Source organism: Ambystoma mexicanum, chromosome 9, assembly GCF_040938575.1.
Source record: "Ambystoma mexicanum isolate Mex_15411 chromosome 9, UKY_AmexF1_1, whole genome shotgun sequence".
Classification (NCBI taxonomy): domain Eukaryota; kingdom Metazoa; phylum Chordata; class Amphibia; order Caudata; family Ambystomatidae; genus Ambystoma; species Ambystoma mexicanum.
In genome coordinates, this window is record NC_090931.1 from 333,519,139 (window position 1) to 333,540,663 (window position 21,525).

Below are 21,525 nucleotides of genomic sequence, written 5' to 3' on the forward strand. Positions count from 1 at the left end.
AGTCAAGAAGACCAGGAAATAGACTGGAGAATAAGTGGTGGAATACTCGTCATAGTCGAGATAACAAAGATACAGTAATGAGAATAAGAGAAGAAAAGGGGAATCATTATGAAACCATTCCTACTCGTCCCAGCAAAGATATTGAGAGCATAATTAAGAGAGACAAAGAATTGGAGGCAAAACCCTCTGAGACTAATCAGGCTTTTTATAGTGACAGTAAAGAAATCAACACTGACTCACAGAAAGGTTGGACAACCCTACCCCAGGAAAAAGGGAGAATCAATATTGGATATGGAATTAACGAAGAAAGTAATCAACCACAAATAGACACTGATAAGAGGAGAGATATCAGAATCAAATTAAGAGAGTTCTATATATCGAGAAGGATAAGAAGAACAGTAAAGTACTAAAAGAACTGTGTGAACTAATTAAAGAGGTCACAAATAACTATTTGAAGTTTAGTTATTGAACAGAAGTAGGGACCCAGGAGAAAGGAACCATTCTACTGCCCTTAGTTGTTATTAATAGTGGCAGGGTCAGTTAGGGTTACTTTGGGAAAGTGGACAGATTCTTTAAAGACATTCACCTACAACTGACGAGCACCCTAGTTAGTTTTGTTAGATGGGGAATACCTCTTAGAAATAGGAAAAGGTAGGCGTTCACCTTTTTTCTTAAATAAACATATATTATAAAATGTCCAACAAGCATCTGTGTCCTTCTTTTGACCCACCACAATACAAACATCATTTCTTTCTTTACTCCAGTCTTCAAGTGACTTAACTTTACTGATATCCTCTGTCATGGCTGTAGTCATTGTAGGTGTGCTGCAGAAGTAAATAGAGATTTATGGCTGTGATTTGATGAGCCCTATAGGTACGAGTCACATGGGAACCTTTTATAAACAAATCCACTTTTCCAGCTGTGGTAATATCAGCACAAACTTTCATTCAAAAGATTTCCAAGAACCTTGAGAACTGCCATTTCAATATGCAGTTCACCAAATATTACAATGAACTGATCTTCGCCACGATTTGTTGGCTAGTTCCACTGGATTTGTTTTGCTAATGCATAGAGTGCCTGGTGAAACATAATGATTGGAAGCTGGCCAGGATTAAGGCCATTAACTGCTGTCTTCAAAATATCCATTGAATGGTAATCATGGCCACGGACATAGCATGGTCTGGAAATAGGGGAAGCAGGGATGAAAGTGTTAATTCACAATCTTTTGGAGTTTCTTCTTGTTGACTTGCATGTCACTGAAGCCAGCTACAAAAGAAGGTTTCTACAATTAAAACTTTCATTTCATGATAAAAAACTTCTAGCTGGCTTAACCCTAAAAATAAAACTGCATTTTGGCATGTGCAGATTTGCATACATATTGTGTAATCTTTGTCAGCTTGAATCGGACTGCTTGAAAAAGAAATTTGCCTTCATGAAACAATCTGGAAAAATATATAATTGAATTAGAAAAAAATCTAAAGAGAGATAATTCCATGTGATCATTTGTTTCCTAAAAATATATTCTTCAATTCTTCCTTCTCCTTCCTGAATAATTTATTTTTATATTTTATGCACTACTATTTCTTTTGAATAATTACTTTTACTTTTTGTTTTCAGTCCCCTTCCTTAAGTACTTTTTTGTTTGAGGTGGCTTGATGTTGTTCTTTTGTTATTTTTGTTGAGGAATACTCTGTAGACATCCACCTTTCTCATTATTTTAAAATTCACTCATTATTTTGGGAACGAAGATATTTATGGAGATGGTGTGAGCAAGGATACTTTTCAAGCAAATTCTGTCCAGAAAGACTTTCCTTGAAAGTAAATCTTACATGTTAGAAAATGCAGAGAATGAAACAAATTCACAACAATCTCTTTTCTTAATTTTTTATTATTCTCACCAGACATCACTGGACCAATAATTCTACAGACTTACCGTGCCATTGCCGATTACGAAAATAAATCCAAACACGAGCTGCCGCTCAGTACAAGCGACATAGTGGATGTGGTTGAGAAAAGTGAAAATGGTAAAGACTGGTTTGTTCTCCTTTTTTATATTGTATTGCTAGGAAGCAAGAACTCAAAATGATGTCACAATTGTCACATGCCTTCTTTAGCGAGAGAATCCCCATCAATGTTACTTTGGTGCAAATAACTACATATCAACATCAAATGGTGTCAGTATCCTTCTGCTTCCTGTGAAGGCATCATGAAGTAGACACAGACAACGGAATTAAAGTTTGGGTTAGAAACCTTCATTAACAGAAAAAAAGGTTGGCAAAAGCCCTAGCTTGCCCTATGATAATGTGGGATTTCGCTACATAAATAAACTAAGGATAGTCTGTGTCAGGCAGTCCAAAGTAAAAATCTGTCTGTGTCCAAAACCTATGCTTGTCCTCACATCTATTTGTATGCAATGTACAGGGATGTCAGCATCAAATGAGAAGTGTTCAAATAAAAGTGCAGAGCTTCTTCCAGCTCTTGGTTTGTAAAGGGTTTCCCTTCCCCAAGTTCAAGGTAGTTCACAATGCAAAGGGGCTTCCTTCCCCAAGCTTTCAAGTCTTTCAACTTTTCTACAACAAAGTTCTGTGTGATACTTTCCAGCTCTGGTTTGGTTATCTTTCATCAAGTTCACAAACTTCAGTTCCTTAATTGCAGTTCACATCAACACAACCTTCTTTGTCTGTATTTTAAGTGGCTTTCCCATAGGTAGATGTCCCCGGTCTAGGCACAGTTGGCAAACCACACAGTCAATCCATTACAGGTCATGAAACGAGACACCTGTCTTGCCCCTTCTTCCTTATATGCATGTTGCCACTGTTTCAGCTCTACAGTGGTACTTGGCTTATTCTCATTTCATATCCTCATGATGTTGCACTTTCATATATTCTTATGGATCTTGCCACTGCTTGTTCTCTTGTTACACAGTTCCTTTACAGCGTAATATTCCACCAAACTGCTTTCATTCAGCTCATTATTCAACAGTACTTGCTTTTCATTCAGATTAGTATTTAAAAGTGCTTGCTTTGATTCAAATCGTATTCAAAGTGTTTACTTTCTTGCTTTCATTCAAATCGGTATACAAAAACGTTTTCTTTCCTTTGGTTCGGCATTCATTAAATTTGCATAAGTGTAACATACGCCTGCCGCCCCGGTGTCCCCCTTCCTAGGTTGACTCTCCGGTCAGTGCTTACAATGTTCCAACGAGGCCTCTGGCCTCCGTGAGCTCTCTATCGCATGGCAACCCGCTCTCTGTCCACAGCAGCTTTCTGGTTCTTTGCTTCTGCCACTGATGCGACTCTCGCACCTCACTATGAAGCTTTACCTGGTCACGCTGGTTCCCGTTCCACAGTTCGCTGCAGGCCACCAGCTTCTTTCAGTCTTGCTTCCCGCTGAATACACTCTGCATCGTACTAAGGCTCTCCAGTACTCAGTCTGCCTGGCTGCCTTTCAGGAGAGGGATCCGCTCCTCCAGCAGTCTGTAGAGCTACATCCACAGCGGACTCAATTTTTACCGTACTTGCTGCTTTTAAATTTCCCATCAGGTTGATTGGTCTGAAAATGACTAGACCGCTCATTGCCGACTTGGAAGTTGTGTATTGCTCCTCCTCGTCCCAGTACATAACTGGTGTATGTATGTGTGTTTGTTAATAAAGAGAGGATGTATTTCTCTAGTTGGTCTCTTCCTCTTCCCAGTACATAACTAGTGTCTATTGAGAAATGACTTATGGGTAAATTAGGCAAGGGATTGACAATAGCCTATAAAGGCTTGGGGGGCATAGGACTCATGGTGAAAGGGAAATGGGGGATACCATGTCTCACACAAGGGTGCCTCCACTCAGGTAGTCCTCCCTCGCATATCCACCCCCAGGGTCAGGATCCGATAGCGACGGCCTTTCCCTGGCCATCTGGGAGGAGGATATATTGGGGAAAGAAGTAAGGATGCCATCAGATTCCTCACATTCCCTAGTTCTATGCATGTGATGCATCTTAAGATTCTGTGTTTAGTGGTCACAATCTACTTTCGGCTAGTTTGAGCTTTAATGTCCAGTGTTCTCATTCATGAGACGCTGCTCTGTGATTCCACGTACCTCATTGTTTAAGTTGATGCTACGCTATGGTTTCGTGACAAGTAATTGCAGAAAATGCAATACTGTGTTAAGTTTCAATGTCAAACGATTTAATGTAATTTGGTAGTTTCCGGGGCCACTAGCATTCACATTATATAGTCAAAGTCAATTTGTCCTTGCACTTGGGTTTTCTGCAGTATATTTGTGATACCCCTTTATGGTTTCAGGTTAGATTATTATATGGCAAAATTAGCAGGGCTCCAGAGTCGAAAATGAAATCATTGCTGTTGAATGTGCACTCCTATGTTCTGGACTCAAATATGGATTTGATGTATTGATTTTTCTCAATTTTGAAAGTCAGGGGTACAACTTTATTAGGGATTGAAATCAAAGTGTTCCTTCCCAACTTGCATATTGTTTGGCAGTCATAATAACATTTTTAAGAAATTGCCACTCTTCTTGTTATACAAACATTCTCTGCGACTAGCACAAATGAATAGAATTTGTTTTTATTATATAGGCCTTTTTCACATAAGGCAGCACTGCAGCAGAAGGCCTCTTTGCAGAAGCTGGCGCTGATGCAGCCTGATCAGTGCCAGATGTACTTCATGTCCTTGTTTAAGGGAGTTAAAAGGGCAAGTGCAGCACTTATCTGGAACCCTAATCCCATTGTTTCCTGTCAAATTGTTGCAGTGGATGGGATGCGTCTCTAGGCTGTATCTTGAAAACTGAGGAGGATGCTTCTTAGGCACCCCAAATCAAATAGTCATAGGGAATGTCACCCTTTTTGGGGGTTCTAGTCGCACCTACGCATACTATGTGATTCTTCTCTAGGGCCCCTTGTCAGGCACTGTAAATTTGACCCCACTCAAAGGTCCCATCTAGATATTTGAAGTGAACCTTACGCCATTCAATTATGCCTTCTCAATTAGTCAATGCAAATTTGACGGGTTTAATGAAAGTCATGGAAACTGTGACATTGTTCAGTAGCTGCAGGAATGCTAACCCTTCCCCTGGGCGCTAGGGTCTGAGATCACATTTATGTGGTAAATGTGACCTTGCCCTATGGTTACATTTCAAAACGTTACATTAGTCAATTTCTTTCAGCTACAGGTTTCCCTGCAAAATAATGACTTCATAATTTACAGGGCTGTAACATTGTACATCAAACAGTCACTGTGAGTTTGACAACTTTCTTGGGTTTACGTTGAAACGTTAACACAAGCTACATCCTAGCATGTCACGCTAAATGATACTACTTGATTCTAGGCATGTCTGCACCAGAGAACTAGGCAACTAGCCATGCCATCAAGCCACTTTAAATGTGGCAGTCTACTAGATGTCAATTTTAATTGTTTACCTACATTTTAGATAGAATTTGATACAAATTGAATATGGCAAACTCATCGAGGACGTTTCCGCAATACCAACCTTCTGTGCCCCCCTATCCCTTCTCTGAACCCACAAAATAAAAAAATACTCTAACCACCCTGGCCCACCATACAAATGCTACAACAAAAATGTTGCAAAATGGCCATGAGGAGTTGGCCCCTACGAGTTGGGCAGGTAACGGACATTAAATTATGTAATACCAGTGGACCACGTTCAATAGTGGAAGCACATTTTAGCTCCAGTCTAGAGATTAATTTGAGATCGCGGTAATTAAAATGAGTAGTAATGAATACATCTTTTATAGCATATCCGAGACCACTCTCTAAGCATGGGACTGGGATTCGAACCTGTGTTGCTCTGCACTGTCTTGCTTCCAAGACAAACGCATTGCCCCTGAGTTATCCTCCCTGAATTCTGAATCACCTCTTGGGGGTCCCTGCTAGACAGTCACAGAAAGGTTTGCACTACTGGGAGCTGCATGTAGAGTATTTGCAATAAATTAGATGCTACACCATGATTTCTCATTAAATATTAAAACTTAACTTATTCCTTAAGCACTCATGAACAAGGCACAGCATGTTGTCCTTTAGACAAGATTGACAATTCTCAGATGTGTGTTGCCCTCAAAAGATGGTTTTCTTTTCACAAAAGGAAGGCCTGGAACATGCAAGACCTAACATGCTGCCCTGCTCCGATCTGTTGCAGATCGCTGCTAGCTTTGGTTTTAGCATCAATTCTCCTTTTGGGGTCAGCGGATCTTACAGAAAATCTGCCTGATTGTAGGGGATTCACTGGCTTGGCAGTAATAGATGAAGATTACCAGACATATCGTATGCAGTATTTCTGAGAATCTGCTTGCCTTATTTTGTATTAATTTATTTTTCATCCACTTTGAGTACGGAAATGGGTCGTGTACAGTAGCAGATTATTTCACTATTGTACATTTTGCAGAAAAGGTTGTTTTTTTTCGTCTCTTATATGCATTCCTTTCTGCTGCAGTGAAGGGGGCATGCTGCCCTTCCCTAAATACTTCTGGGGACCTTTTAAAATGTGTACTTTACACCTCTTGGATTGGGGTAAAAATTTGAGTAAATAATATGAGCTATTTCACCAATTAAATCGGGTGGTTTTTACTGCATGTGGTAATCCTTGTGGAATAATGCATGTATTCAAAAACCGATACCACATCAAGCAGTCAGGATAGAGAGAGGGCCTTAAATGAAAAAGAGGAGCGAGGTGTCCCGAACTCAGAACTAATGGACCGCGAGGCACACGGGTGCATCAAATTTGGGCATTTTATCATTTGCTGCTGTGCCTCAGATCTGGGTGTCACTGCATTCACTGTTGAGGCATTGGTGCCATAAGGAGGACTGGGGAGTAAGCCAGATCGGTGTGGAGTGCAGAGAAGAAGATAGTCATCCGAATAGGAGGGCGACTTGACTGTACCCTTTCCTACAGAGGGTCAAACAGGAAACAGGGGAGAGAGAGAGATGTGTCTGACCTTACTGGACCACTGATAGAGAGCCTTAGTGGAATAAATGGGGAGAGAGAGGTATCCCAATCTCAGAACTGATGGACTGCGAGGCACAGGGAGCACACTCTTCCCCCGACCCCCAGGAGGAACCTGTGGGGGTGGTGGTCTCTGCACACCAGGGTGAGCTAAGCGAAAAGGGATATGGGCAGTACTTGGTCTGAACCCTGGGGGCGGAAAGGAAACCACCATTGGATAGCCCATTGGAGACCCACTCTTCAGCACACAACATAGCAGTGGTAAGAGTAGCACACTAGAATATATAAGGGGTAGGGACAAGTACCACAGTCAACCAAAACAGTGGGGTAGGTTAGAGTACCACCACTAACCAACCCTACTTAAAATCTCACATTTCTGCATACACCTCTCAAACTCTGAACTAAACACAACCATACCTCTACAGCACAACAAACCGCACACACTTTACCACACTGCAGCAACAAAACAAACCACACATAGCGTCGCAAAATAGACATGATGGCTACCAACCGAAAAACACACATACGCTCAACAAATGGCGTAAACCGAACTGAAGCTGCCAACAGCACATCACAGCTCCCTTGCTCTTTCTCCCGCTCAGTCCTACTAACTCACACCCCCTTACCCTCTTGCCTTACAGATCCGCCAGAGCACCAAGGGACCACGCAGGTGGTGACAGTGCGCAGTACAAGAACCTTCAACAAAACATGACATAATGTATTTCAATAGATGACTTTGTTGGTACATGCCCTTTTCCTGCATGGCACTTTTCCCACAGGCCCTTTTGCGCAACAATTTTACTGCACAGCTCACTGCCCCAGTTCTTGTGTCATCATGCGGGATGAAAGGCTGCAACCCCATACCCACCTTTCTCCTTCTTACATGGTACGTGCGGGGGAGAACTCCACAAATCCCCTTTCCTCACTCACCAGCAATGTCGCAATGCCCTCGTCCTCCCCGCCAACACGTTCCTCCCGTGCAGGCACTGCCGCCATCCATACCTCTGTATGCCCACTCACTACTGCACTAAACCTGACATACTTCAAAAATGTACATTCGGGAAAAGTGCAATGTCAACAAAGTGCATGTGAAAAAGCAGGGCACTTTTTATTTGCATACCTTCTCATTTTACTTCCAGATCATGTATGTTGCTCCATTTGTTCAATGTTTGATATTGCAAATTGTGTCGTTCCATTTCATGGTTACTATATCTGCCTATTGACCTCAACCCCCCCCCCTCCATGTCGCATATGCCACCTACTTTCAGTACTGGCTTTTTAGCCAACACTACTTCACATTCCTGGACCTTTTCTCCCATACATACAATGGGAAAAACAAAACGAAACGTCAGACATGTTTATTGTACGTATTTAGAACGGTCCTGAATTTCATATCTCTACATGTCACATCGAGAAAGGAAAATCTTGAACTGTACTTCTGTGGGCAGCTTCCAAATGACAACCGCTCTTATCCTGACTGGTACCTAAAGGCTGCTAAGCTCGGCTACATGAAGAGAGATTGTAACATAACATTTCTGCCTTTGGAATAGGGTGGTGGTTCTGCCAGAAGAACAACAAACGTGGGTGGGTCCCAGCGGCCTACTTGGAACCTCTGGACAGTGCCGATGAAGCTGAAGATCCTGAGCCCAACTATGAAGGTAAGGGGACTCAAATGTGTACACTTTTGACCACTGGAGGACAGAGGTTTGGGATTAATTTTCATCATTCAAATTTCTCTTTACGCCAGTTGCAGTATATTGTGGCCGTGTACACCACCTCTTTCAATGATTACGCTTACCATTCCCATCGATCACCACACTATGTTTATGCCCCAATCCCCTGATTCACGCATGTATTACGTTCTGAATAAACGAGCCTTCGAAAACTTGATTTCATCTTTCGGACTAGCTAACGCCATGAGCTAGCTGTGTATGAGTTAGATTTTACAGAAGGTAGCCACAGGAACATGTGAAGGTAAATTAGTTGCCCGGCAAGTGTTGAGCAGGCCTTCATTTGAATCTGGTATAAAATGAAAGAACCCTGCTGGACCTTAGTTGCTCAACTCATAGGAAGAGCACTATTTTTGCGGCTTATAACTGCCCCTTCCCACCCCCACATAAATCCTCACCAAACTTTGCAAAAGAAGTATATGGCCTCCTCAGAATGATTTTGTGAAGTTTGGTGCGGTTTTGTCCAGGGGCAAATTCATAGGGGGGGTCCCAAAATGTTTGAAATCTTCAGACACAATATAAAAGGAACAAAGCCCAGATGGCTGGACAGATTTTCACCAAACCTGCGCCAGGAGCAGCAGCTTGGTCTCGAAAGCGTGCTTTTGTAAATTTGGTGTAAATACGTCCAGTAGTTTTTTAAAAATAGGCAAAACGTACGTTAAAAAAATGAGTGATATCTGGGTCCGGTCAGCAGACTCACTTCCTGATTTGGAGTCTGCGGACGCCTCTGGACCAATATGGGGAGGCGTGATGTTCACAGACATCGTACATGCCCACCAAATGGTCAATTAAAAGAGTGAGGTGCGTCATATTTTTTAAGCGGTTGCCATGTTGGCACCCCGGACATTGCAGTGAGCAAAAAGTCTGGGAAACACATTTGGGGTTATTTGGTGGCTGAAAGAGGGCCTGGAAAGGGTGGGGAGTGAGAATAAAGTTGATATGGAGCTGTTTTTATAGGTGGAGAAAAGGGTGTGCAGGTGCTGCCGTGTCCGTGGTCCCCATACCCACAAGAATCTGGCCGCTGGCCCCACACACTATAGTAACATGTGTATTACAGAGCATGCGGTAGCAGCCCTGTAGTTATGGTTAAGTTGCTCAACTCATAGGAAGAGCACTTTTTGGGTGTCTTATAACTTTGATTCCCCTGAACGAATCCTTAGCGAACTTTGCAAATAAAGTATATGGCCTGTCTAAATTTTTATGGCAAGTTTGGAGAGGTTTCATCAAGCGGGGGCAAATTTATAGGACGGGTTCCCAAAAATGATTTTGTTTCCATAGACGCAATGGAAAAAAATATTTATGGAAGAAGCCAAAAAACATGTGTTTTTCATTCCCGAAGTCCGTGAACAGTCTGGATGGTCGGGTACAGTACTGTGATGTTCACGAACACTTCAGATGTTCAGGGACATCTATACCAATTTCTGCATTACAGGGTTGGTGAAAAGCAGTTTTGGATTGCTTATAACTTTGGCGCCACTCATTGAAACTGCACGAATTTTGGAAATGTAGTCTAGACCTGATTCTGAATGGTTCCAGAAAGTGTGGAGCTGTTTTGTCAAGAGGGAACAAAATTAGAGGGGGGGGGGGTCCCAACATATTGTAAAGGCTTATAAATGTGGTGCCATTTGATGAATCTGCACAAAAGTTAGCAAAACTATTCTTTATCTAGATATAAATGTTGCTGCAAAGTTTGTTGTGATTCTGTGAAGAGGGAACAAAATTAGAGGGGGGTCCCAAAATATTGTAAAGGATTATAAATGTGGTGCCATTTGACAAATCGAAACAAAAGTTTGCAAAAAGATTTTAGATCTAGATATAAATGTTTTTGTAAAGTTTGGTGGGATTTTGTCAAGAAGGGGCTAAATTAGAGAGGGATCTAAATTTATTTAGATGGCTTACAGCTTTGTTGCCGTTTGACAAATATGGACAAAAGTTTTCAGAAAGATTACAGACCCAACCTTGAATGTTTGCGTATAGTCTGAATGGATTTTGTCAAGTGGGGACTAAGTTATATGACTATTGTATGTACATACATTTTGACACTTTTGAAAAAATAAAATATCAGTGGATTTCCAGCAAACTCGTGTAAGGAGCATTGGCAAGGACCTTAAAGCATGGTTTTGCAAATGTGCCTGTGTTTTCTTTTTGACAAGTGTCATAATGTAGGTATAACATTACACTCTTAACTCTCGCTCTGCCATAAAGCATTCTTCTGATATCTGTCACCTGCTTGAGGAACGGGACCTTGACATCCTCGGTCTCACTGAGACATGGTTCACGGCCAGCTCTGTCACCAGCTTTGACACACTCCTACCTGACGGTTACAAGATCTTCTCAGTGCCCAGACCCAACCGTGCAGCGGGGGGGGGGTAGCCCTTATCTTCCCTGAGTGGATTCCTGCCACTGTCACTCCTACGCAGACCTACTCCTCTTTTGAATGCCTTGTCTGCCGTCTCTCTCTCCTAGCCATTCCCTTACCGTGGCTACTATCTATCGGCCACCTGGTCAAATCTCCTCCTTCCTCTCGGAGTGGGCTGATCTCTCCTCCTCACTCCTGTCCTCAACCACTCAACTCCTCTTTCCTGGTGACTTCAACATCCACTTGGATGCCTCCTGTCCCCCCACGGGACTCTTTCGTGATCTCTGCGACTCTCTCTCACTCTCTATTCTCCCTTCTGGACCTACTCATTCTGCAGTGCACACTCTTGATGCTCTGATCTCTTCCGACCTTCCCCTCTCCGTCCCTCTCTCCACTCCTCTCTCCTGGAGTTATCACTCTCTCCTATCCTCCCATCTCACCCTCCCTACCCCACAGGCAAAGCCACCCTCATCACTGCCACCCACCTTCTCGGTCATCCGACCCATGAAGCGCGTGTCAGTTGAGGCTTTCGCTGCCACCTTCTCGCCCCCACCTCCCCTTTCGGCTGACTCCCACCCTGACACAGCCCTCTCCATGCTCCACTCTATATCTGATACTCTTGATATCCTTGCCCCTGTCATGAGAATCCGCCTGAAGCCCAAAGCCAAATGTAACTCCTGGTATGACTCGGATCTCGTCACCCTTAAACGCAAGTGCAGGGTGGCAGAGAGGAAATGGCGTGCCTCATGTTCATCCTCTGACAAACTGGCCTGCCGCCTGCTCCAAAGGCAATACCGTCTCTCCGTTCTCATAAAGAAGAGAGCCCTTATCCAAGCCCGCATCTCTGCGGCATCTAACAACTCGGACGAACTCTTTAAAATCTGCAAGGAGCTTGCCAACCATGCTGCTGTCTCTACCTCTCCTGTCCCCTCCCAGGCCCTCTGCACTGCACTGGCCTCTCACTTCATCTCTAAAACTCAGGACATCCTGTCCTCACTCTCCTCCTTTCACCTCCCTCCCTCTCTTCCCAGCTCTTCCTCTGGCCCTTCTGCAGCCACCCCTCCTCCCTCCTTCTCGGCCTTTCCTCTTTTTTCTGCTGACAAGGTTTCCAGACAAGTCCGATCTATGAAAGTCTTGTCTAAACAGGTTCACCCCTGTTCCTCCAAAACTATCAAGGACCACATCGATTCCCTGGCTCCGGCCCTGGCTGATTTTTGCAACCACTCCTTCGCCTCTGGAGTCTTCCCTTCCCCCCTTAAGCACTCCCTTGTGAACCCTCTTCTTAAGAAACCCTCTTCTGACCCCTCCTGCCCGGCTAACTATCGCCCAATTTCCATCACTCCCTTCCTGGGCAAGCTCCTGGAGAAACTGGCCATCTCCCAGCTTAACCTCCATGCTGAATCTGTTGGAAGTCTTCATGACCATCAATCTGGCTTCAGAGCTGCCAGAAGCACGGAAACTGCTCTCCTGAACATCCGTGAGGACCTGCTCTTGAATCTCGACTCCAACACTGCGTGTGTTCTCATCCTGCTCAATCTCTCTTCTGCCTTTGACACTGTCAACCATGCCATCCTGCTCAACCGTCTCCGTGATAACCTGGGTATCACTGGTCAGGCTCTGGCGTGGATGACCTCTTTCCTCTCCAATTGACCCTCCCAGGTCCAACTGGGGTCCTTCCTCTCTGACATCTTTTTCTCCACCTGTGGTGTCCCCCAGGGATCTAATCTTTCCCCCTGGCTGTTCAACCAGTATCTGGCACTCCTTGCCCACCGCATCGCCGCTCTCTGCCCCAACTTTCAGTGATATGCCGACGATACCCAGCTCATTTTCAGGCTACCCTCGGCCTCCTAATCTCCTTCCCTCATCTCTGACTGTCTGTCTGCTATCCAGGAATGGTGTGCCGCCAATGACCTCTGCCTTAATGCCAGTAAGACTGAGATTCTACTCATCGGCACACCCACCCCCTCCTTCCCTGCAGCTCTCTGGCCGGCCTCTCTTGGCCCTCTTCCCGCTCTACCTGCAAGGCAAAAAACCTCGGGGCTATCTTCGACTCCACACTCTCCTTCTCTCCTCATATATCTGACGTCTCTAAGAAGTCACACTACCAGCTGCACCTCCTCAGAGGTATTCTTCCCTTCCTCTCCTTCACCCAGAAGCTCACTGTCCCCCGAGCCCTGGTTCTCTCTAAGCTGGATTACTGTAACAGCCTCTATCTTAATCTGCCTGCCTCCACTCTCCGCCCTCTGCAACTCATCCAGAACAGAACTGCAAGACTTGTCCTTGGCCTCAAGCCCAGGGACCGTATCTCTCCAGGACGGAAATCTCTACACTGGCTCCCAGTGGCTGCGAGGATAAAGTTCAAAACCCTCTGCATTGTCCACAAGGCCTTCTGGGGCCTGGGGCCTAACTACCTTCAACTCTCTCTTCCTAAATATCTTCCTTCCCGAGCCCTTCTCTCATCCGTCTCCAACTCCCTCAGGGTCAGCCGCTTCTCGAAGCAATGAGCTGGGGGTAGATATCTCTCCGCGGCAGGGGCCTCCCTCTGGAACAGCCTTCCTGCCTCCCTGAAACTTGAGGAGAACCATCTCCGGTTCCGGAAGCACCTCAAAACCTTCCTCTTTGCTTCTGCTTTCTCTCTCCCTCTCCCCTGCTAATTCTTCGCTGAAACTGCACTGAATCTGCAACTGGGCCACTCTCACCGACCCCGGTCCTGGGCCCAGCCACTCTCCACTTGCACTGCCTCCCTGGCAACCCCTGCACTGCGGGACTGTCTCTGTGTCCCTACAGTCCCCCCCCTTCCCAGCACTTGTCTGCACTTACCTTGCACTTGCCACCAGCTGGCCCTCTTACTTATTTATTTTATTTTATTCTACTTACCTTGTACTGCACTTCCCCCCGTCCCCTTCCCCTTGCACTTTCTCCCTTCCCCCTACCCCTGCACTTGCGCGATCTGAATGACACCTGGCCTAGTAGGATCGTTGTCTGTCTTCCCCTTGTTCCCCGCTCCCTGCCTCGTCGCGCCTTGAAACACTTGTGTATAGGCGCGTTACAAATGCCATATCATATCATATCATACAAAAAATAGTGATATACTTTTGGTGACTGAGGCATAGCCTGTGGCCATGGGCAGTGGCCAGATTGTCCACGTCATGGCATAAGGTCATGACCCGGACAATCTGGCTACGGGCCATGACCACGTGGGACGACAAATGGGGTTAAAGTGGCCATTTCCACTAGGGACCGGCTAAGTGGTAAAGTTATTCGAAAGTGGTATAGTTGTGAAAGGGAAAAAAATGTGCCTGTGGTAATATGGTCATAGGGTTCTCTCTTCGCCTTCTGCAGTCTGCCATTGAAAGGGGAGAGGGGATCTGTACGGAGGCCCGCCATCCATTTCCATGGTGGCCACCTTGGAAAACTATTTTCCTTCCTACAGCGGGACGCTGCAGGCATCCCGGTGTAGGAAGAAAAATCCTTTAGCACCCTGGGTTCCCGCTTTGGGAACCCAGGGTGCTAATGGCCTTCATCCCCCATTGCAGGGGCTGGAATGGGGGATAACGGTCCAGAGCCCTCATTATCTGCCCTTGCTTCGCTTGGGCCGTTATCCCACATTCCATTGCCTGGAACGGGGGATGAACGCCACATTATTCCCATTATTATAACACAAAATGCTAATGGAATGTTGGAAAATCCTATTGAGTCTATGTACTTTACTGAGAAATGTAAAGTAGATGGAGTCTATAAGATTTCTTTTTAGTTCTAATTTTTAAAAGAAAGGTGGTTCCTAAAGGAACCTTTCTTTTTATTGATTTTCTTCTTCTTTTTTTGCAGGAGAGGTTAAGACCGTAAGGTGGGGAGGGAAAGGCACCAAGCACTAATATGGAGGGGCAGATGGATAGGGGAAGATGTTGGCAGTGTTTCTCATGCTCCTTCATAACAGCTTCAAAGGCACTTTGAAATTACTTCCCCCCTGCAGAGTGCAGTGTTGCAGTATATACAGAGGACTGTTGTCTTCGAAAGATATGGATCAACAGCCTCTTTTATTGCTTGCAAGGTAGCTGGTGGGATTTTGTATCCCACAGAAGTAGGCTGTGTGGTTACCGTATTGGTTGAGGAAGATGAGGTGGAGGAAGACAGCCTACTACTTGCTAAGAAAGGAACAACCTTTCTGAGAGCATTGCAGTGGTTGGATTTGGTGTGGCGGTGGTGCATGGAAGTGGTCCCGTAGGAGTACTGTCCAGGTAGTCATCAACTGTCTACAAAGTTGCACTCAGTGCATTTCATTTTGGTAGCTCTAGCCTTTGGTACATTTCCAACAGTGGTAAAGAACTGACACACCCTTGATACTCTCTAGAGGTAGGCACTTCCTCTACCTCATGTTCTTGGTCCGCATCATTGTCTTTGGAAGCACTGTGCTTTTTTTGTTGTGTAGGTCCTCCAGCTGGTGGTGGTGGTGGATCTTGGGGAGGAGGGATGGCAATAGCTGATGCCATTTTTAAGATAAATAGCAGTTTCGCTACTATTCTTCCAAGTATGTGCTTTGTACTAGATTGTTAATAGGTGTAGGAGCTGTGCAAGGGTACATTTTGAGCTTGAACCTTCCTAGATCAGTAGAAAATGCAGTTCCGAACTGTCCTCGAAGCACAGACCCGATCGCGAAGTGCAGACGTGGTCACGAACACATCATCATGCCACGGGCAAGCGCATGGTCATGTGGCACTGTCCGGTAGGCCTGCAATGACATAAGAGGTTCGCAGTTGCAAAAAGTGTATAGAAGTGTTAAAAGTGATGTGGGAAATAGAGTTTTAAGGTGAAACTTTGTAAATTGGACAAATATGTTGCTATATTGGGGTAAATATGATAGGCTGAGTAGTGTGGGCTCGCTTTGCTCCTCTTACCAGATCCCTACCTAAGTAATAAATCACAGACAACTTATGTGTATGGAAAAGTTGTAGGCCATAGGCATTTTATTTTCTTACAGAAAATACAACACAACAAAAATAATTACACTGCCATTTGCTTTTGGGCACCTTGTGTCCAGTCCTGAAGTTGCCCAAGGCTCCTCCTGAGTCCTTGTTATCCCTGGGCCTTCGTTCCTGGACACATGCCGCCACACCTGAGCGGGTGTTCCTCTCGCCCGCTCAGGTCCCCCCCAAAAGCACCCTACCTACAACCCCGTTCTTGGAGTGCCCTAAAAATGTTGTCGGAGAAAACCCCCATCCCTTTCTTTGATAGGTGTACCCCATCCTGGTGAAACATGTTCCGATTGTTCCGGTGTAAGCCATGTTTTATGAAGTGCAGCCCTGTGCTCTTGCAGTACTTTTCTACTGATTTATTTAGTTTCTTTCTGGCTATCTCGATTGCGTGCCTCTTCTGTGCCCCATACCAGACTCTTCTTGGTATTATTTCTGACATAAAAATCTCGGTTTTCCACCAGCTGCGGGCTATGCTATGCAGCGACTCGCAAATGTTTCTTTGTAATTTACCCCTATTTGTGCTCACCAGGTCGTTCCCTCTGAGATGTATAACTAGGTACTCGGGGGGTCGGGGGGGGATCCCTGAACCCTATCAGGTCCGACAGCCTGTCGTGAATGTCCTCCCAGTGCATACCCGGGAGGCCCCACCAGGATGTGATTGTGTTTCTGAAATGTAGTCCTTGCTTCTCTTCTTCCAGCCACCTGCCTGCCCGGGTCACGAAAGAGTGCCCCACTATCCATGTCGATTTGTAGGGTCCGGCCTTATGGAAACGGGGAGATAAGTGTTATATCAGTTCCTCCCTTATGTATTTTTTAAAACATTGTGACTTCCATCCCCCAATTCTTCTCACACCCTTCGCTCCCAGGCCCCCCGCCCATGCAGAGGTCGCTGCTCCTATCCAGAAAGAGTGCGTTCCAAATTCGGCTGGATCCCATCCTGCTTTTGCCATCGCCTGTTTCAATACGGCCTGAAACTGGTAACTGCTGAGTGCGCTGCCGTCCCTATGTATTAATAGCTGCCCGTCGACCTCTGGTCGAAGATCTAGGAATTCTTGGGTGATGCATCTGGGACAGTGGTCCTTCTCTCTGATGCAATTGAGGTCTATTGCTCTCCCCTTCCCCGTTTGTTCTGTTTTAGATTTCTTTAGCATTATAGACATCCCCTTGTTTTCCATACTAATGTCTTTCCTTGCCAGGCAATCTCCTGCCACTGTATTACTGGCCACCAGTTCCCCTACCCTGAAAGCCCCATAGTATGCTAGCACAAATGCTGTCCCAAAATGTACCGGCCTTCTGTTATCTGGTTTCTTCCCCTCTAATTTCGCCTACCCTCTCATAGCGTATTTTATTTTTGCGCTGTCGGTTGGGTCCGGCATGCCTGCCACTTTTGTGGTATATGCCACCGCCGCTAGGTGCGCTGCTGCCCAGCTTTTCTTTTTCCCTTTGGCAAATGCCCCTTTGAGAAATTCACAAATTTATTCCGTTGAAATTATTTCCACCTCTTTTACACCTGTTTCCACCAACACATCTTTTACATGCTTTTCGTACTGGTTCCCCGTTTTGTACGTTAGGGCGTTCCTGGTCAGCTTGTCAATGACCCTTTCCTTTCTCCGTTCTTCACCCACTTCTTTTGAGTCGACCTTGTGGCCAGCCGTGCTTTCTTTTTCAGTGCCTCCAACGGGACCCATGCCTTCCGTGTTGTGGGCATTCTTTCCTTGTCGGCATCCGGTCTCAACTCCCTCAATTTCTCCCACTGAAAGTGAGATATTGCATCAGCCACCACATTTGCTTGCCCAGCGATATGCCTCGCCTTTATGCATGTATTAATTTTTAGGCTTTCCAGCGTGATTGCCCTCATCAATTCCAACACTATTATGCATGACGCACTTCCTTTATTTAACACGTGCACCACCGCCATGTTATCTGACCATACTGCCAACTGCTTGTTTCCTAGCTCTTCCCCCCATGCGCATAACGCGACCCATATCGGGAAGAGCTCCAGCAGCGTTATGTTTTTCGTCCATCCCGCCACCTGCCATGTTTTTGGCCACTTGCCTGCACACCATTGTTTCCCAAGTATCGCGCCAAAACCAAGGCCACCTGCTGCATAGGTGAACAACACCCTTTACCTTCCTCGTTTATCGGTGAGCGCCATATCACTGACCCATTGAAGTCCCCCTAGCCTGACTCTGTGGTGCCCCTTTGTAGCACCTCTCGTTTTCAGCTCAATACTTCGCAGGAAGAGTCATACCACAGGGGATGGTGTTCCAGAGAAGTTCAGCTTTCCTGCCAGCGCTTGCAATTCCCTCACTGTCACTTTGTTTCTTCCTTGTAGTTCCTTTATTGTCTTCAGCAGATCTGTCACCTTGTCATCCGGGATCCGGCACCTTCCTTTGTTTGAGTCAATTTCTATTCCTAGAAATTGGATAATCTGCGTTGGGCCCTTCGTTTTCTCCTCCGCCAGAGGAAAACCCCACTCGCTTGTTATTTCCACAAATTTATCCAGGGTTGCCCTGCATAGCTCTGAACCTTTGGGCCCAACGAATAAAAAATCGTCCAGGTAATGTACCATCATGGACTCCCTCATCTCTTCTGTTACCGCCCATTGCAAAAATGAACTTACCCTCTCAAAATATGCGCATGAGATGGCGCACCCCATCGGGAGACATTTGTCGATGAAGTATTCCCCCTCCCAATGCATACATAACCATCTTTGAGATCTGCTGTTGACCGGCACCAGGCAGAATGCAGATTTGATGTCTGCTTTCGCCATCCATGCCCCTTTTCCTGCTTTCCTGACCAGTTCTACTGCTTCCTCAAAGTCTGAATATGATACTGTCGCATCGCTCTGGGCGATGCCGTCGTTCACCGAGGCCCCCGGGGGGTAGGATAGGTGGTGTATCAGCCTGTATTCCCCTTCGTCTTTTTTCGGCACCAGCCCCAGTGGAGAGGATATAAAGTCTTCGAATGGTAAGGCCGTAAAGGGGCCCTCCACCCTCCCCAGTTCTACCTCTTTCCGGATCTTACTGGTCACTATATCTCTGTTCTCGGTTGCCGACTTTAGGTTCTAGGAATGTCTTGCGCTCCCTGCCCGGTAAACAGGATGTTAAAACCTTCTCTAAAGCCTTGTCTGATCTGCCGTTTCCTGGTCTGGGTATTTCTGGAGCCACCCTTCCATCCTCTCAATTTTTACTGGCGTGGCCCACTTCCCGCCCCAGTTCTTATTTCTGCATCTCATCGCTTCTGCCGCTTGGAGCTGCGGCCCTTGTGCATTTGGAGCTGCTGTGGTTACCCTTACATCTCTCGCACTTGTGGCTGAACTTGCACTTCCATCCCCAGCTACAGGGCACCCCCTCTTCAAAACTCCGACATTGTCCTGGTTCTGCTCGTGTTGCTCCCATGCTCCCGCTGCCCCCCCCTGCGTTGTCGGGGGCAGGCTGCTCTGCCACCCTCTCTGTGACCCATAATTTCTGCTCCGAAAACTCTGGTCTCTATTTCTGTCATAGCTGGATTCGTACCTTCTGTTATTGTATCTATACTCCGCTTTGTAATCATTCTGCCAATACTGCCTTCTCTGCTGCCCCCCTGTGCTTCGCTCCTTGGAATCCCATTTCTCCTTTAGCACATTAAATATGTAGAGATTAAAGTTTTCCTCATCCCATCCCAGATCCAGAAAGCAGTCCACCTCCTTTCTGAACTCGTCATCATACTCCAGCCATGCGTTACCCCCAAACGCCGCGTGTACCTTCAGCACCCTCTGCTGATACGCCACTAATGCTACCCCGTTTCCGGGAATTTTTGCAATATTATTGTAGACATTATGGTGAAGGCCGACATCCAGTTGTTAAAATTCCTTACCACTGGCCCCTTTTTAGTACGTTTTTCTCATCCTCCTTCATGTCGTCTAGGGCCACATTCATCCCCCTCTTTTGACAATCTAACAATGTGAAATTATATCGATCAATTCCGTCCTCCATATTTTCTCCTTTACTTTGTCATTTATATACCAAGCCATTGCCTTCTTTGACCTGCCCTGTGCATCCTTACCCATGGTTGGCCTGCCATATTTCGTCATGAGTGGGCCCCCCATTTTCTGCCGCTGCCACCATCGGTGCTGCCCCCGTTGGTGGGTCCCCTGACACTGTTGGCCCTGGTGCCCCCGTTGGCACCCCTGGTTGTGTGTTGGGTCCTTGTGGAGCTCCCCCTGTGTTTGGCTCTACCGGTGCACCTTGTGGTGCCGGGATTATTGGTGCCCCTTGCGGCACCGGGACTACTGGTGCCCCTTGCGGTGCCGGGACCGGGGTTTCCCTGGGTTCTGCCCCTGCCCCCCCTGCCCCTCTCTGTTTCTCCTTGCTCACCACTCCTCGCCATTTTACCCAAGCCCTTAGATGATCCCTTTCTTCGTCATCACTGCTTGCTTCAGATGAGGAACTCCCCTGTTGCTCCTCCCTGGATCCCTTCCCCCTTCCGCTCTTCTTGCCATTGGTTGTGGGCGACATACCCGAAACCGTGATGCAATTTTTTTCCCCACATTGTTATTCACAGTACCTTTTTTTTTCTCTTTTTTTTTTCTCTTTGTCGGTGCCTCTGTCTGTTCCTCTGATCTCTTCGACTCCGCTCTCCCCCTCTTCTGTCCTTGCGGTACCTCGTCTTCTCCTTCACTGCTGCTGTGCTCTATGAACAGCAGAGGTGAAGTTGCCTTCGCCCTTTTTTCTTTCTGCATTATCTCCAGCACCCATTGTTCCCCATATTCCTTCTCTGCCTTCCTCGCCCATTCTGAAAATTCCTGGGCCCTTTTCGCTCTTCCTTCCGCCATCCTTCTCGTCTGAATTCTGTCAGCCACGCTTTCCGGTTCCTCCGCACAGTGCGTCCTATGTTTTTTCTGGTTTTCTACCCTCGATCTTCGTCGCCCGTCTCGTTTGTCCACGACGAAAATGCTCTGTTCGCTCGCAGTTGGTACTTCTGGGTCGCTCCTGCTCCGGCACAGCTGGGCAAACTAGTAGCCACTGCGTTTAGATCGAATTTAATAGGAGGTGGAAAGGCGTGAGCCCGCAAGAGCAAACGTTTTCCCTTCCCCTTATCCAGGCACTAAGAGCCTACCCGAGAGAGGTGAGCTCTTACCTGATTTGTGCCGCCTCTCCTTTTCCTGGCTTACTTATACACCTCCGGCCTTTTGTTCCTTCCTGGGGGCGGCCGGGCTACCCCCCTGACCCTTTGCTGTTATATTTCGCACCTTCCCAGGTGCTGCTTCCTGCCCTTTCCTGGGCTTTTGTTTCTTGTGGCGCCGTTCGGATGCCCCTCCCTACGCTTTCGTGCCGTTTTCCCCCACCCCGCACCTAAGCTCCCAGACCCTCTATCGTCCCGCATTTCATGCGGCCCGGGGCCTGGGCCATAATAGTAAGTTGTACGAAAATAGCATGCAATGGTAAAAACCCATGACATTCACTGAAAAAACCATTGTTAAAAGGACGTTATGGTTACAAGTAAGACCGAAA

At 46.3% G+C, this 21,525-nt stretch overlaps 1 protein-coding gene across 1 annotated transcript in view; it reads left to right on the plus strand.

The window, feature by feature from the left end:
* The window catches only part of NCF1 (neutrophil cytosolic factor 1), a 184,807-nt gene that overhangs the window by 119,235 nt on the left and 44,047 nt on the right, over positions 1–21,525 (plus strand). The window contains exons 6-7 of the mRNA XM_069614750.1: positions 1,902–2,024; positions 8,519–8,626. Coding sequence (XP_069470851.1) covers positions 1,902–2,024; positions 8,519–8,626 — 231 coding nt within the window. The remainder of the gene's footprint in view (positions 1–1,901; positions 2,025–8,518; positions 8,627–21,525) is intronic.